Source organism: Prionailurus bengalensis, chromosome A1 (assembly GCF_016509475.1).
Source record: "Prionailurus bengalensis isolate Pbe53 chromosome A1, Fcat_Pben_1.1_paternal_pri, whole genome shotgun sequence".
NCBI lineage: Eukaryota > Metazoa > Chordata > Mammalia > Carnivora > Felidae > Prionailurus > Prionailurus bengalensis.
The window spans coordinates 114,072,534-114,087,925 of record NC_057343.1 but is presented as its reverse complement, the minus strand read 5'-3'; the positions used below and the strand labels follow the sequence as shown (position 1 = coordinate 114,087,925).

Genomic DNA, 15,392 nt, shown 5'->3' with positions numbered 1-15,392 from the left:
GCAAGGCGTGGAGGTGGAACGTGTCACGGGAGAGTGTGAAGGGTCCGCTTCGGGGGCCGTGTGCCAGAACAGAGCAGGCATGGGTTGGGAAGAGAAGCAAAGGGACCAAGCTAGAGGGGTTTGTGGGCTGTAGATCACGAGGGCCCTCTTCTGGGGTCACGTCTTCACGTTTCCCTGAGGACGCCAGGGGACAAGGAACGGGCGCGAACTGGGACAGAGAATCACACAAATTTGCATTTTGCAGAGATCCTTCAGGTGTGGGACAACTTTCAGGGGAAGGGAGGGATGAGGGCAGGGTTGGCAGGAGTGGAGGCACAGACTCAGATCTGTTGTCCGCTGTGTGCCAGGGCAGGGCTTGCTGCCAGGCCCTAGGGACCCCCAGTTATCCATTCCTTCCCATACGGCTGCAGGAGGCTTTATCTAGTGACAAGGAAAAGGAGGCCTGGGTGGGTGATGCAAATCACTTAGACTCTCTCCTCTAGAAGGCAGTAGAGGGAGTCCCGTGTCAGATTCCCATTCAGGCTGACAGAGACAGGCAGAACCTGGGCAAAAGGCCTCTCCCCTTCCATCAGCACAGCTGGAGAGGTGAGAGTCCTGATGGAAATTAGGTGCCACCTTCACTTGCATGCCACCTCCTGTGAATCCTGTCTGCGAGGCAGTCTGCCTTGGTGGTGTGTGGTGGGGGGACACGTGGCCCAGAGAGGTGGCTTAGCGTGGGCAGGGGACCACCGAGGAAGCCGGGACAGCCGGAGAGACAGGCATCCCAAGGGCATTTATAGCAGCAGAGACGTTTTTATTTTAGGCAGGAGCCAGCCAGGAACATTCTCTTCCTTTCTCCTAGAGCTGCCTGAGCCCACACAGCCAGGCTGGGCGAGAGACTGTGAACGAGCCCCTGCCTCCACCCCACCTCTCGCACCGCCTGGAGTCTCTCCTGGAGGCTTGCTGCTTTTTCCTACGCTTGCAGGGTCCCCTCCCTTGTCTCCTTCTGCCGTGCTTCCTCCACTGCCTTCCTCTCTTCCTCTCTCCTACTTTCGTTCTTTGTGTTCCTTCCTTCCTTACCTTTTCTCTCCTCATCTGTAAAACGGGGTGATGCTCCCTAACTCCCTCCCCTTGCTGGCAAGGTGACTGATTAATTTCAGCAAGCCTGCTCCATCCACTTTGAGGTGTGGGGCTCAGGTCTGGCCCTAGGGTGTGTGAACGTGAACAGCATCCAGTTGTCCAGTTCTTACCCTTGAGAATGCCCTCAAGCAGCTTACCCCTTGGTGGGCGTCAGGTTCAGAGGTCTGATCTTGGAGGCCTCCCTGGCCGGGCCACCCTGGACTGCCAGCTCCTGAATACACATTGCCCAGGAGAGCTCCGGTATGATATTCGACAGTTACTGGGTTAGCCTGAAGAGCCCCAGGCCCTTCTGCCTCCAGGACAGGTGAGCTTCACAGACACAAAGGGAAGGTGCCCACATCATCTTGTTTCATTCTGTTGGCTTATCTGCATTAGTTCTGTAAGTTACCTTAGCTAATGTGACAGTGACTTTGAATAACATCACTAACACCACTGCAGTTGCCGAGCAAGGGCTTCATTTGGCATAAGTTAGGGGGAGCGGCCGGCTGCCTTCGTTTCCTTACTATAGCTCAGCGTCAAGGCAGCTTCTGGCAGGGGACCCCTTCCTTTCCTTTCTCTGCTTGCCCAGCCCTAGGGTCATTCCATCCCGCAGTGTCTTCTGCCTCTTCATTCAGCCGTCCTAGGATGCCCGGAAAGGCTTTGCCAGTCCCCTCAGTATTGAGAAGTGTGTGAGTCACTCCCACCACACCAGTGGACTAGGGAGAACTTGAAGGGTCTAGATTAAAAAGGAAGTCTGCCATTTACTGGCCTTGTGACTTTGAGGCAGCTGTTTGTTTTCTCAAGGTTTCACTTTGTTCATCTGCAGAATGAACCCACCAACATCTGCTCTCTCATATAGTGTTATATAAAGTATATCCCATGGGGGCGCCTGCATGGCTCAGTCAGTTCAGCATCCGGCTTTGGCTCAGGTCATGATCTCATGGTTTGGGAGTTCAAGCCCCACATCGGGTTGTCTGCTCTAGGCACAGAGCCAGCTTGGGATCCTCTGTACCCTCCTCCCCCGTCTGTCTCTGCCCCTCCCCCACTTGTGTTTTTACCATGTCTCTCTCTCTCACTCTCTCTCTCTCTCAAAAATATATAAAACATTAACAAATAAACTGTATCCCATGAATAAGCAAATACATAGGAAGTTTTTGCCTTATGCTAGTATCTAGACAGAGATGCATATCTTCTCCCCAGGCAGTTTTATAGACAGAGAAATACGTGCAGTGTGGTGAGCGCGGTGAGGGAGAATGGCCCCGGGTCACAGAGGCGCCCCTTGAGGCCTGTCTGGAGGGGAAACAGGAGCCAGGAAGGGAAGAGGAGAAGGTCTGAATCTCCACTCTCACACTCAGGTGTCTGTGTGCCTCTTGAGTGTTTAGGAAATCAGTTTCGTTTCTACTTGGAGCCCCTTTCCCATAGGGCTGGAAGGAAGCTTGCCCTCTGTCACTTTGTGAGTTTTGCCTCCTTCCTGGGGCCCTGTCCCTCATTTCAACTCTTATTCATACTCAGACACTGGGGGTGGGTTGGAGGCACTGTCTGCCAGTCACAAAGGCCGTTGTTTTCACTCAGTCATTCCTTCACCCCATGCAGTTTCATTGAGTACCTACCGCCCAGCACATGCCAGGTACTGTGCTTGGCACTTCCAATATAGCAGTGAACAGAACACAGACCCCTGTCCTCATGGAACTTAAATTCTAGCAAGGAAGAGAGAGACGAAGTAGCAAATAGAACAAGCAAGAAATCCATACAGTGTGTTAGAAAATGACATATTTATATATATATATATATAATATGGAAGTATATAATATATATATTATATAACATATAACATATATAATATATATAATATAACATACAATATATTATATATAATATATGTTATATGTTATATAACATATATATAATATTATATAATATATATATAATAATATGGAAAAAGAAAACAGTGTGAGAAGGTCAGACATGCTGGGTATGATTGTGCAAGGGTGCTAAGAGAAGGAAGCCTTCCATGAGAAGGTGCACCTAAGCAAAGTCCTGAAGATGAGGGGACACCAGGAGGGACCCTTAACTGCCCCTGTGTCCAGGGCTTCTTTGGATGTGAGGCTCTCTGCTGCTTCCAGGCCATGCTTGGCCAGGCTGCACCTGGACCCCCCTCTCCTGGGGCATGCCTGGCAGTGGTTTCTCCGTGGGGTCTGTGGTCTCCCCAGAAGGCTGATAGGAAGCAGGGCCTGGGAACTTCAAGTCCCTCCACATCTGTGCTGTCTCCCCCAGATCCTAGATAGTGGGGGAAATCCCACACAAATGTGAAGTTTGCCGACATTAGCTGGCGCTCACAGGATTTCAGGCAGAGCGGACGGCAGGGCAGAGTCCCAGAAGTGAGAAGCAGCAGAGGTGAGGCAGGGAAGCCCCCGGTGTGTGTGATGTTGGGATGCATAAAGCATGGACCCGGGACAGCAGCCGGCCCCAGCGATGAGCCTGGTGAATGTGCAGGGCAGGATAGGTAGCCTGTGGGGTGGCTCTCCTCCCTTGCACCCCTGCCCCAGGGGCCTGGCATCTTTTCCTTGGGCTCCCTCATGTGGAGCCTTGCCCTTTCCTCTGGCATTTCACATGTGCCGGACGTTCCGCTGGTCTCGTTACACAAATGAGAGGAAGTGTACTCAGCTCTGCCTCTTAACACAAACCTGGGACAGTTTGTACTCGAACTAGACTGAAATCTGCCTCCTCCTCTGCTGAAAAAGGGTTTGCTAAATTGGTGACAAGACAAAGAAGAGCCAGAGCAAGTAAGGAGGTTGCTCAAGAGAATGGCCACAAGCAAGATGCGCCTTCCCCCAGCCTCCGCCTCCCCTGTGCGCATGAAAGAGGGTCTTTGCCGGATCTGAAATGCTGCCTTCCGGTGCACCTGTGTGTAGCCTTCATGTTCCAGTGTTGCTGGCTTGCGTCGCTGAAGAGAATTGGTGCTCCAGAAATAACCTTCATCATTGGTGAAGGCCTGCTCTTTCCAATTCCAGCCCAGGTCCTACAGACAGTGGTAGTAGACAGGATCCTCACCGCCCTCAAAGAGCTTGCCCCCTGGTGGGGAAGCGCAGGAGGACAAGTCGTTGCAATAGACACTGCCTGCCCACCATATGGGCAACAGTTCAGGGCAGCAAATAGGACTGGTTTCCGCAAGAATTTTCCTAGCACCGCCGGGCAAAGCAAGTTGCTTTTTTTTTTTTAATTTATTTTTATTTACTTTTCTCCTGCTGTTGGTTTAATAATTTTTTTTGTTTTTTTAATTGAAGTAGAATTAGCATACAGTGTTATATTAGTTTCAGGTGCACAATATGGTTCAATAACTCTGTGTATTACTCAGTGCTCATCATGACAAGTGTACTCTTTCTTTTTCATGTATTTATTTATTTTAAGAGAAAGAGAGCACGACCAGGGGAGGGGCAGAGAGAGGGAGAGAGAATGCCAAGCAGGCTTTGCTCTGTCAGCACAGAGCCCGACACAGGGCTCGATCTCTTGAATGGTGAGATCATGATCTGAGCCGAAATCCAGAGTCCGAGGCTTAACAGACCGAGCCGCCCAGGCGCCCCACAGCACGTGTACTCTTAATCCCCTTCACCTACTTTACCCATCCCCCCACGACTTTCCCCTGGTAGCCACCAGTTTGTTCTCTGTATTTAAGAATATCTTTTTCTCCTCTTTTTTTTTTCATTGTTGTTCATTTTGTTTCTTAAATTCCACATATGAGTGAAATTACATGGCATTTGTCTTTCTCTGCCTGACTTATTTCATTTAGTATTAGACCCTCTAGGTCCATCTACGTGGCTGCAAATGGCGAGATCGCGTTCTTTTTATGGCTGAGTACTATTCCATTGTGTTTGTGTGCATGTGTGTGTAAGTATTCATATATTTATACATATATAATATCTTCTTTATCCATCTGTTGATGGACACTTGGATTGCTTCCATATCTTGGCTATTATACATAAACATAGGAATGCATGTATCTTTTCAAATTAGTGTTTTCTCTTGGGTAAATACCCAGAGGTGGATTTACTGCATCCCATGGTGACTCTATAATTTTTTAATGAAACTCCACACTGTTTTCCGCAGTGGCTATACGAATTTTGCATCCCCACCAACATCTAGATATGTCTCCTTAGGCAAGGAAAATGAAATAAAAATGAAACTATTTGGACTACACTAAAATACAAAGCTTTTGCACAGCAAGGGAAACCATTAGGGAAACAACATGGCAATCCGCTGTTGGGAGAAGATATTTGCAAATGATATATCCAATTAGGGGTGAGTATCCAAAATATATAAAGAACGTGTACAAATCAACACCAGAAAACAATCCAGTTACAAAATGGGCAGAGGACCTGAATAGACGTTTGTTCAAAGAAGATGTCCATATATGGCCAACAGACACACGAAAAGGTGCTCAACATCACTCATAATCAAGGAAATACAAATCAAAACCATAACGAGCTATCACCTCACACTGGTCAGAATGGCTAGAGTCAACAAGACAAGAAATAACAAGTGTTAGTGAGGATGTGCAGATACTGGTTTAGTGATTATTAAATGTATGGAAGAATTAAAAAAAAAACAAAAACAATGCAATGAACACCTGTATACCTATCACCGAGATTGGGCAGTTGCTAGCACTTTACAAAATTTGTGCTCTCTCTGTAACATACACGCGTTTCCCCCAAACCATTTAAAAACAAATTACAGATGCTAAGAAACCTCACCTCTAAGGAGACAGGCATTCTCCTATATGACCACTTTAGTAGGTATTACTACACCTACAAGAACAATAATCCAGTAATGTCACATAATATGCAATCCTTGTTAAAACCACAGAAGTTTTCCCCAGAATGTCTTTTTAAAATTTTTTTTAAATGTTTGTTTATTTTTGAGAAAGAGAGACAGAACATGAGTGTGGGAGGGGCAGAGAGAGAGACACACACACAGAATCCGAAGCAGGTTCCAGGATCTGAGCTGTCAGCACAGAGCCCGATGCAGGGCTCAAACTCAAACCGTGAGATCATGACCTGAGCTGAAGTTGGGTGCTTAACTGACTGTGCTACCCAAGTGCCCCCCTGCCCACCCATAGAATGTCTTTTATAGCTTTGGATAATTGTGATTTTTTCAAGATCCAGTCAAGCCTCACCCATTGCATTTATTCCATCCATTTAATTTCCTCTAATCTGGAAGAGTGACCCACTTGCCTCAGGGTTTTTTGTTGTTGTTTATGGCTTTTTAAAAAATTTTTAACGTTTATTTATTTTTGAGAGACAGAATGAGGCAGTGCATGAGCGGGAGAGGGGCAGAGAGAGAGGGAGACCCAAAATCCAAAGTGGCTCCAGGCTCTGAGCTGTCAGCACAGAGCCTGACGTGGGGCTCGAACTCACGGACCGCGAGATCATGACCTGAGCCAAAGTCAGATGGTTAACCAACTGAGCCACCCACCTGCCCCTAAAGCATCTTCGATTTTGGAATTGTTTTCTAACGAATAGATTGAGATTAAACGTGTTTGGCACCAATCCCTCATAGGCACAATTGTGTAGTTGTTCCTTTCGCAGAAGGTGCATAAGTAGCTGATGCCAGCCGGTCTCTCTGCTGCTGAATTGTCCCCTCGGTCCCTGCATTAAGGTGTGCCTGCCATGTCCTTTTATCGAAAATGTACATTTTCCTTGGTTAATAACGAGGTGTTTGTTCTGTGGCTGGCACTTTGAGACTATGTGACTGTCCTGTTCCCTAGTTACTTTTACCCACCATTTGTAATAAACATCGAATGATCCTTTCCTGACTCAGTTATTACACAGGGAGTTGCCAAATGATTTTCTAATTCTAGCATTCCTTCTCAATTTATTTAGCTGGCATTCCTCCGTAAAGATGAGCTTTTCCTTTTTCACATTTTTAGCAACTTGCTTTTGAGGTGTAGGGTTGTGCCTTCTTTGGAACTCTTACCTCAGAGAAATGTGTGTGACTTTGGGGGTGGGCTGGGGAGGGAGAGAGCCCAAGACTGAGCCCTGAGTCACACACAGGCCTCCATCCATCCATCCATCCATCCATCCATCTTCTTCCTCCCTGCGCGTTCCTCTTCAGCCACACTGGCTTCCCTGATGACTCTCATGCGCACTCAGCATCTTCCACTTCAGGGCCTTTGCCTGGAGTCCCCCTCCCTTCCCCTGGAGGGCTGCATGGGTCACTTTATTCTTTGCTCTGCCCGGATATCATCTTGCCAGTTTCCTCACCACCCCATATAATGTACCATTCCCTCCCCATTATTCACTGTCTCTTACTCCCCTTTGTTTCTTTGCCATCCTTATCAGCACCTGCCATGCTGATGGGAACAGCTTTTTTGTCTTGTTAGTACAGGGCCTGGGCCATAGTAGGCGCTCGATAAATATTTGTTGGATGCAAGAAGAAACACGTACATGAATGTATGTGTGGCAAATCTCTGAATGAGACCAAAGACCCTTCTTTTGTTTCTCGTCACCACTCCTTCCAGATGACCACAGGGACATCTGGAAGCCCTGGACAGAGACGGACAGCTGTTCTTCCGTCTGCCGAGGGACAATGTGTAGTCAGCAGCCACTCAATTCCTGCCCAGTTATCAAAGCCAACAGAGCCATAAGATTATCTCCCTCCTCCTCCTTTGACATGATTTTTGGGGAATAAAAACAAATCAGAATTCATCAACTGTGAACAAAATTGTCAACTGTGAACTGTCAACAGTCTGGTTTAAAAATAGATGATTGGTTGATGAAATAGACTGGAGAAAGCAATTTAAATAAAATGTTAAAAATAATACCCAAAACATGCAAGGCAGAGCAAAGAGTGTGGTGTGGTGGAGAAATGTACCCAGTGGAGACCTGTGCGAGCAGTGAACCAGAGAGAGGTTATTAGTTTTGCTTTACAAATCCTAGCAGAGAAAGATTTACTGGCCATTTGCAGTAACATTCACTCATTCCGACGTGTTGGTGTGTTATGCAAAACGGAAGGAAAGATTGGTTGGGAAATCTGCTAGCACGTTTATTTTTAAGTAGGTCAACATTTTGAATATTTCTGCCCATTTGTGAAGTCTTGGGCTCCCTCCATCTTCTCTGTTTCTGTGATGACTGGGGAAGGCATTTTTCTCCCAGCAGGTCAAGGCGTATAGAAGCTTCCGGAAGTTATAATTATATTTGTGTTTGTATGAATGTGGGTTCCTGTACAATGTTTAAAATTTGTTAATTTCCCATTTTCTAGGCTCCCCCTCCTTTTAAAGAGTTAGAGCTAATTATTTATTTAACCACATTATCATAAAATCAATATAAAGTCTTGAATTTTTCATACTTGCTCTTTTTTGCGCATGAGTCACAGGTGATATAATTTGGCCAAGTTCTGTACGTCCACTTGCCCAACATCCTGAGGCTGCTGTTCTGTGTTTTTTCTTTTCTTTCCTTTCCTTTCCTTTCCTTTCCTTTTCTTTTCTTTTCTTTTCTTTTCTTTTCTTTTCTTTTCTTTTCTTTTCTTTTCTTTTCTTTTCTTTTCTTTTCTTTTCCCTTTTCTTTTCTTTCTTTTCAGGAGAACTGAGTCATCTTGGCACAAAAGCATTCCCATTCCTTAGAGGCTATCCCTTTTTAAACATTGCTAGGGCTGCTCTAGGAGTATCCCAAACTGGGTGTCTCAAACAATAGAAATTTACTATCTCACAGCCCTGGAGGTAGGAATTGGAAGCCAAAGTGTGGGTAAGTTTCCTTCCTTCTGAGGCTGTGTGCCGCAGTCCATCTCCTGCCATTCCTTAGCTTCTAGTAGCCTCCGGCACTCCTTGTAGATGGCTCTCTTAGCACACCTCCATCTGCCCTCTGTTTGTGTGTGCCCCCATCTCCAAATTTCCGCTTCTTAAAAGCATGCCAATCGTATTGGATTAGGGCCCACACTATGAGCTCGTTGTAAGTTGATTATCTCTGTAAGGACCCTGCAGAATACTGAGGGTTAAAACTCCCAGATACCTTTCATGAGGGATATAAGGCATAACACAAGGTGCAAACTTTTCTAGAGGGCAATCGGGGGGCCAGGGCATTGGTGATTCCTCTCCGCTTAGACCCACTTTGCACATGGCCAGGGCTGGAAGGGCTCTCCCCCCACAGGCAGCGGTGCCCATCTGAGGAATCTTTACATTTATTCACTGTGTCTTTCCTCTGCTCTGGTCGAGGAGCTCCAGGGCATGCCATCACCCTTGGCTCTTTGGGAGCCTTGAGTAACCGACGGGCTCTCCTCTCTAAATCCAAAATATTCATTGATACTTCTTTCTTCTTCTTTTCTCCCCACGGTATTTTCTTAAAAATATTTTTTTTACGGCTACCCCTTGATCAGTTCCCAAGAACGTCAACTTTTTTTGTTGTTTTTATTGTTGTTTTATTGTGTTTGTTGTTGTTGTTATTATTATTTTGCTCATCCACCTCTAAGCCACAGATTCTAAGAAGTAGGCTCCCAGTCTATCCTCTTTAACTTAGCGCTTTGCAGACCCTGTTCTGACACGGGTAGCAACCCAGCTGACTGCCTGTAGCCCCAGCACTTGCAGGGCAGACGTGGCGGGAGGGGATAAATGCTTACTGCAAAGTCTTTACTGCAAAGAAATCACCATGTATCATGTTGTCAGTTTGTAACTCCAGCTTTGAACACTCCGTAAGAGAAAGAAGGTGTGGCGATCCTGAAAGCTTGTCATTTGGGAAGGGAGCCACTGATGTCTCTGTGATGTTAGGAGACACTTCCTTCTCCCTCCTCATGTCGCTCTGGGAGATTTTCACTCTCACGCTGTGACCATTGCTTCCTCTTGCCCAAGAAAGGCTGCTTATGTCCCGATGGGAGGGAACCTAGTGTCTCTTGGGTCAGGAGCATATTCACAGGATCACTGCATTGACAAAGTAACATGGGCTGGCTCTTTTTCTCTTGGCCCCGTTCTCTTGGCAGCCCTGTCCTCAAGGGCTAGCACACCTGCCTTGTGTTTCCAGGATCTGTGTGTGCACAGCCCAGGGTACCCGTGTGCAAAGCCTAGCCAGGTCTGTGCATTCTCTCCGCTTGTGTATCCAGGTGAATGGCTAGGGCTTTGCCGGGCGTGTGTTTCCTGCAGATTGGGAGAAGGAGTTGGAGGCCTCTGCTTGGCGTGAAGGTCTCAGTCAGGTTGTACAGCCCCATCTAGCAGGAAGCTCTATACTTGGGGACATTTCTGGCCCCTGTGAGTAAAGCCGGTGCAGTGACTACCTTTTGGCATCTGTGACTCTTCTTCCCCAGCAGGAACCTGGGGGAGACAGAGGGTGGGCGAGAGACTGGGCGGGTCACCACCTGGGTTCACTTTCGTGAAGCGCTCTGAGAAGGAAACGTGTGTGAGGTGCCTTGAGCATGTTCTGCCCAGCGGCAGTCCAGGACTCTGGTTCAGAGCTGGGTACCCTGTCCCCTCACCGGCAGGTACTCAGGTATACTCTCACTTAATCCACCTAGCAACTTTCCCTGGGAGGTGGGAGGCATGGGTAGAGCTTGGTTGTCACTTTGATAGAAGCATGGAAACTTTGTTTCATATTTTACCGTAAGATATTTGATACACATGAATGTACGTGTCTTATTTATCTCAGTTGCCACGCCCAGAAACAAAAGAAAAGCCTCAGAATCTACCACTAAGCTTGTGAAATAAACCATTCTCCGTTTTCGCAGCATTTCTGTGGGTTCCCGTCTGATGCCATTCTCCTGCCCCTGCTCCAGAGGTAACCCCTATCTTGGCATTCGTCACCCTACCAACCCCCCTATATGTAGTTACGCATTTGTAGGTATCTCTAAATAGCGTGTTTTGATCTTTATAAAAAATGGAATTCTAGTCCTTTGAGCTTCATTTAAATGCCACATACTGTCCCGGGAGATAAAAAAAAAGCAGATCTGTGCCCTTGAAACATGGATTTTTCACTGGTGCAGATAAATCTTGTTTTCTCTGGTGGCACCTCCCTGGGGTCAGGGACGAGGCCAGGCTGCCTCCACAGATTGTGACAGCGGCTGTACACGAGAGGGGGTCCTGCGGCCAGCCAAGGAAGCTGAGTTACTAGAATTACAGTCCACAGGGGCTCTCAGGCGAGACCAGGCCACCCAGGGGAACGAGTGTTCGGGGCAGCTGGGAAGCAGATGGACAAGCTTCCGACTCCAGCAATAGATGGGGGTGAGTGGGGAGGCGGCAAGGCCGGGGGCTGGATGTGGAACTCACAGAGAAGACTCAGGCGACAGGTGCGGGTCAAGGATGCTTCACCGTGGAGATCCCGAATATGGAGCTGCAGCACTCGCGTTCCTTGTGCAAGCAGATTGGTCCCTCCTGGTGGCCCCAGAACAGGTTTAGAGCAGCACAGTGGGCAACACCACCTTCTGTCTTTGCCATTTAGCAGCTATTTACTGAACACCTACTACGTGCCAGGGCTAACACAGTGACTTAGACCTTTTCCAGCTGATAAGTACCTCATGGCCTAGTAGGAAGTCAGCGCTGTTACCTTTTAGTAAATTATGTGTAGTAACAAAGGATCTCTAAACATCAGTGGCTTACGAGAGCAAACATTAATTCCTGGCTCATGTTGCATGTTAGCCGTGGGTTAGCTGCAGCTCTGGTCCCATGCCCTCTGTGTCTCAGGCCAGAGGAGCAGCCCTTATCTGTCCCATGTCCTTTTCATGGTAGAGGGAAGAGTAATAGGGGTGATGAAACCAAGAAGTGGTCCTTGAAACCTCTGCTCAAACCTGGCCTGTCACGCCTACTCACGGTTCACTGGCAGAACAAGTTACGCGGCCAGGACTGATGTCACCAGGGAGGGGAAGCCCATTTCCCACGAAGCATAGATTCGTCTTTCAGGGTGACCGGAGAATGTTTGGGAAGAGTATGACACCTGTCACAGATACAAACAGGTGATCATAGTAACAGGGGGATAAGGCTTGATAATAAATGTATTAAGTTTTGCCTTTATAAAATGCATTTTCACGTACAAATGTATCGTTTCCCCTAAATGAGCTTTAGGAGTTCTGTTGAGAAAATAGTTGGAGAACTGCTCGTCTTAAACAGGATTGTTCCAGAGCACTGGGGCAGTGGAAGGAGGCTGGACTGGCCACAGTAGTCTTCTCTCTAGCCCCGGGCACGGGTTCACAGGCTGCACTATTTGAGAAGAGCTTTCTGACACAGGTGACCCACCTGCCCCCTTCCTGCCTTCCTCTTGGCTTATCTTCTGTCCATCAAGCGGTCAGCAGGCACATCCCACTCCTCTGGGTCTTTTTCTTGTGCCGTATCTCTACGTACACATGACTCCTGCCTCCCTTCACAATCCTGGCCACACGGCTTTATTTTATTTTATTTTATTTTATTTTAATATAATTTATTGTCAAGTTGGCTTCCATACAACACCCAGTGCTCATCCCAACAAGTGCCCTCCTCCATGCCCATCACCCACTTTCCCCTCCCTCCCACCCCCCATCAACCCTCAGTTTATTCTCAGTTTTTAAGAGTCTCTTATGGTTTGCCTCCCTCACTCTCCGTTTGTAACTTTTTCCCCCTTCCTCTCCCCCATGGTCTTCTGTTAAGTTTCTCAAGGTCCACATATGAGTGAAAACATATATATCTGGCCACATGGCTTTAGAAGGACGTGCTCTTTTTTGCCTTCTCGTTAAGTCTGTTGAAGTTGGAGGTCTGGGCCATGGCCCCCTTTCATACCATCCCCACCCCTGCTGCTACCACACTGTGCACGTCCTGGACGCCTAACAAATCTGTACAAAAGGCAGTTGCATCGAGCGGAAGTCATCTCCCTGTCGGCTTGTCTGTTTCTCTCTCTCCACACGGGTAGCCGCTGTGTGGGTGACAGTTGGAGTTACACCGAGTGACTTCAGTGCAATCAGGGCCAGGTTGGAAGCACTCTGGCCCTAAGTCTGTAATCCATATGGCAGCCGAGTAGCTCCGCCCTCACCACGAGCCAGTGTTCATCTGAACTCACATGTGCTGCTTTGCAAAAGCCAGTGGCCTGGTCACAAGTTTGCATTTGTGTTTTCCCTCTTTTCATTCTTTTAAAAGCTTCCCCGTGGCCCCTGGTAAGAACTGTACACAAAGTTGGGTGCTCAGTAAACTTGGCCAGTCTCCTCTTCCTTTGAGCCTCCCCTGGATGGAAACACGGTTCTAGGCCCATAGGCCTTTGCACAAGGCTGATTACACACAGGTCTTGATCCTGAGAATTTTACGGGTGGAAAAGGAATGATGGTCAGACAACTGAGACCGAGGCCGGTAGCGACATGGAGTAACAGTACAGCATGTCTGCTCTCAGAAGCCCATTCCTATGGCAGAAACACTGCTGTGGGACCAGCAAATATCTAGCCCTGTAGTCAGACACAGCTTTGAATCCTCCCTTTATGGCTTTCGTGAACCTTTACGTGTTATTTAACCTCTCTGAGTCGGTTGCCTATTCCTTAATGTCAGGTTGCTAAAAATGCTATTAAATTGTTGTGCTCTCTTGCACCTGCAAACGTCCTTTCTCGCTTGTGCTCTGAATCAGTTGAGACTTGAGAATAAGAGTGGCAGAAAGAGCAAAACTGGCCGAAAGTGGCCAAAATACTGCCACCGTTGGTGACCAAGGGTTGACAAGAGGAGATTGAGCCTTTGGGCTTCAACACTGAACCTGAGAATTAAGCGGGTGCCTCCACTCAGTCCCAGGCTAGAGGCAACCACAGACATCCTCTGGGGGAAAGAGTGTGTGAAACTCAGGTTTGGGATGGTTGAAGTGAAAGCATTCACTCCTCGCTTGCCCCAGACAGGAAGAGGCTGGGCCTCACATACACCATGCCTATGTGCTCACTAGATGGTTACTCTGCCTTCCTACCCAGGAAGAGCATGTGAGCAGCTGAGAGGGCCTAGGAGTGCTGCACTGGGGCAGAGGCACCCTAGGTAGGAGTCAGAAAGCCTGGGGAGGTGGCGTTCTGCTGAGGGGGAGAGTCTTTGTGGACCCTTGGGACGCCAAGACGTCATTTCAGATGAATACTTTTATTATGTTAGCAGTTAAATTTGCATTTACCATGAGTAAAGTAAGCCCTCCAGTGCTCTGTGGTGATTTTGGATATTACCCTACGCATTTGGAAAGACATAAAAGGCCATTTCTTATTTAGCATTGTACGCTGTGAACCTTTACCTGAGATGGACTCCTTCGTTCTCTTTATTCCCTGTGAGCCTAACCAGTTGGAGAGGTACTGGCTGTTTCCTAGGGAAGCCAAGTAGTGCTCTGCGTTCTTTTTTTTTTTTTTTTTTTTTTTTTTTAATGTTTATTTATTTTGAGAGGGAGAGCGGGAGAGGGGCAGAGTGAGATTGGGATTGGGAGAGAAAGAACCCTAAGCAGACTCTGTGCTGTCAGTGCAGAGCCCGACTCGCGGCGCGATCCCACGAACCGTGAGATCGCGACCTGCGCCTAGATCAAGAGTCAGGAGCTTTAACCGACTGAGCCACTCAGGCGCCCCTGGCTGCATTCTTTTTTTTTTTTTTTTAATTTTTTTTTTTCAACGTTTTATTTATTTTTGGGACAGAGAGAGACAGAGTGTGAACGGGGGAGGGGCAGAGAGAGAGAGACACAGAATCGGAAACAGGCTCCAGGCTCTGAGCCATCAGCCCAGAGCCCGACTCGGGGCTCGAACTCACAGACCTCGAGATCGTGACCCGGCTGAAGTCGGACGCTTAACCGGCTGCGCCACCCAGGCGCCCCACCCTGGCTGCATTCTTAAAGCCTGTTCTGTCTCTCTTTTGCAGTGCAAGTTGGAGTTCCATGCTTGTTCCACTGGCAAGAGCCTCACCATCCTCTGTGATGGGCCCTGTCCGTGTCTCCCGGAGCCTGAGCCACCTAGACACAAGACAGAAAAGAACGGTGAGTGGGAATTGCAGGAGCTTCCGTGGAAGGAAGTTTTACATGGCCCAGCTGTGCCCTCATGCCAGCAACCTGGCATTTAACACAGCCGTTCGAGCCCACGCGGGGCGTGGCGGACAGACTTGGCAAGTACTACAGCTTGTGCAGGGACTTGGAGCTGAACTGCCTTCAGCTACCGTTAAAAAGAAAACGAAGAGCTTGAGAGTCTTTGAAAATCATTCTCTTAGTCCAGGGTATGCACTAGGCTCTTTGAGAGATCAAGTTGGCTGTGGCGTGGGAAGAGCAGGTTTTTTGGCCTGTTCGAACAGGGTCTGCCCTGGGGTGCATCTTGGTCTTCCTTGAACTTTAATCTCTAAGTCCTTTGAACTTCTCAGGGCCAAGTTTCAAACCAGAAAC

General features: G+C 47.9%; 1 protein-coding gene across 2 annotated transcripts in view; it reads left to right on the top strand.

Moving 5' to 3' along the window:
* Positions 1–15,392, top strand: part of SPOCK1 (SPARC (osteonectin), cwcv and kazal like domains proteoglycan 1) — a 521,381-nt gene that overhangs the window by 419,196 nt on the left and 86,793 nt on the right. For both annotated transcript variants that reach the window (XM_043588493.1, XM_043588489.1), the window contains one exon: positions 14,882–14,996. In XM_043588493.1, coding sequence (XP_043444428.1) covers positions 14,882–14,996 — 115 coding nt within the window. The remainder of the gene's footprint in view (positions 1–14,881; positions 14,997–15,392) is intronic.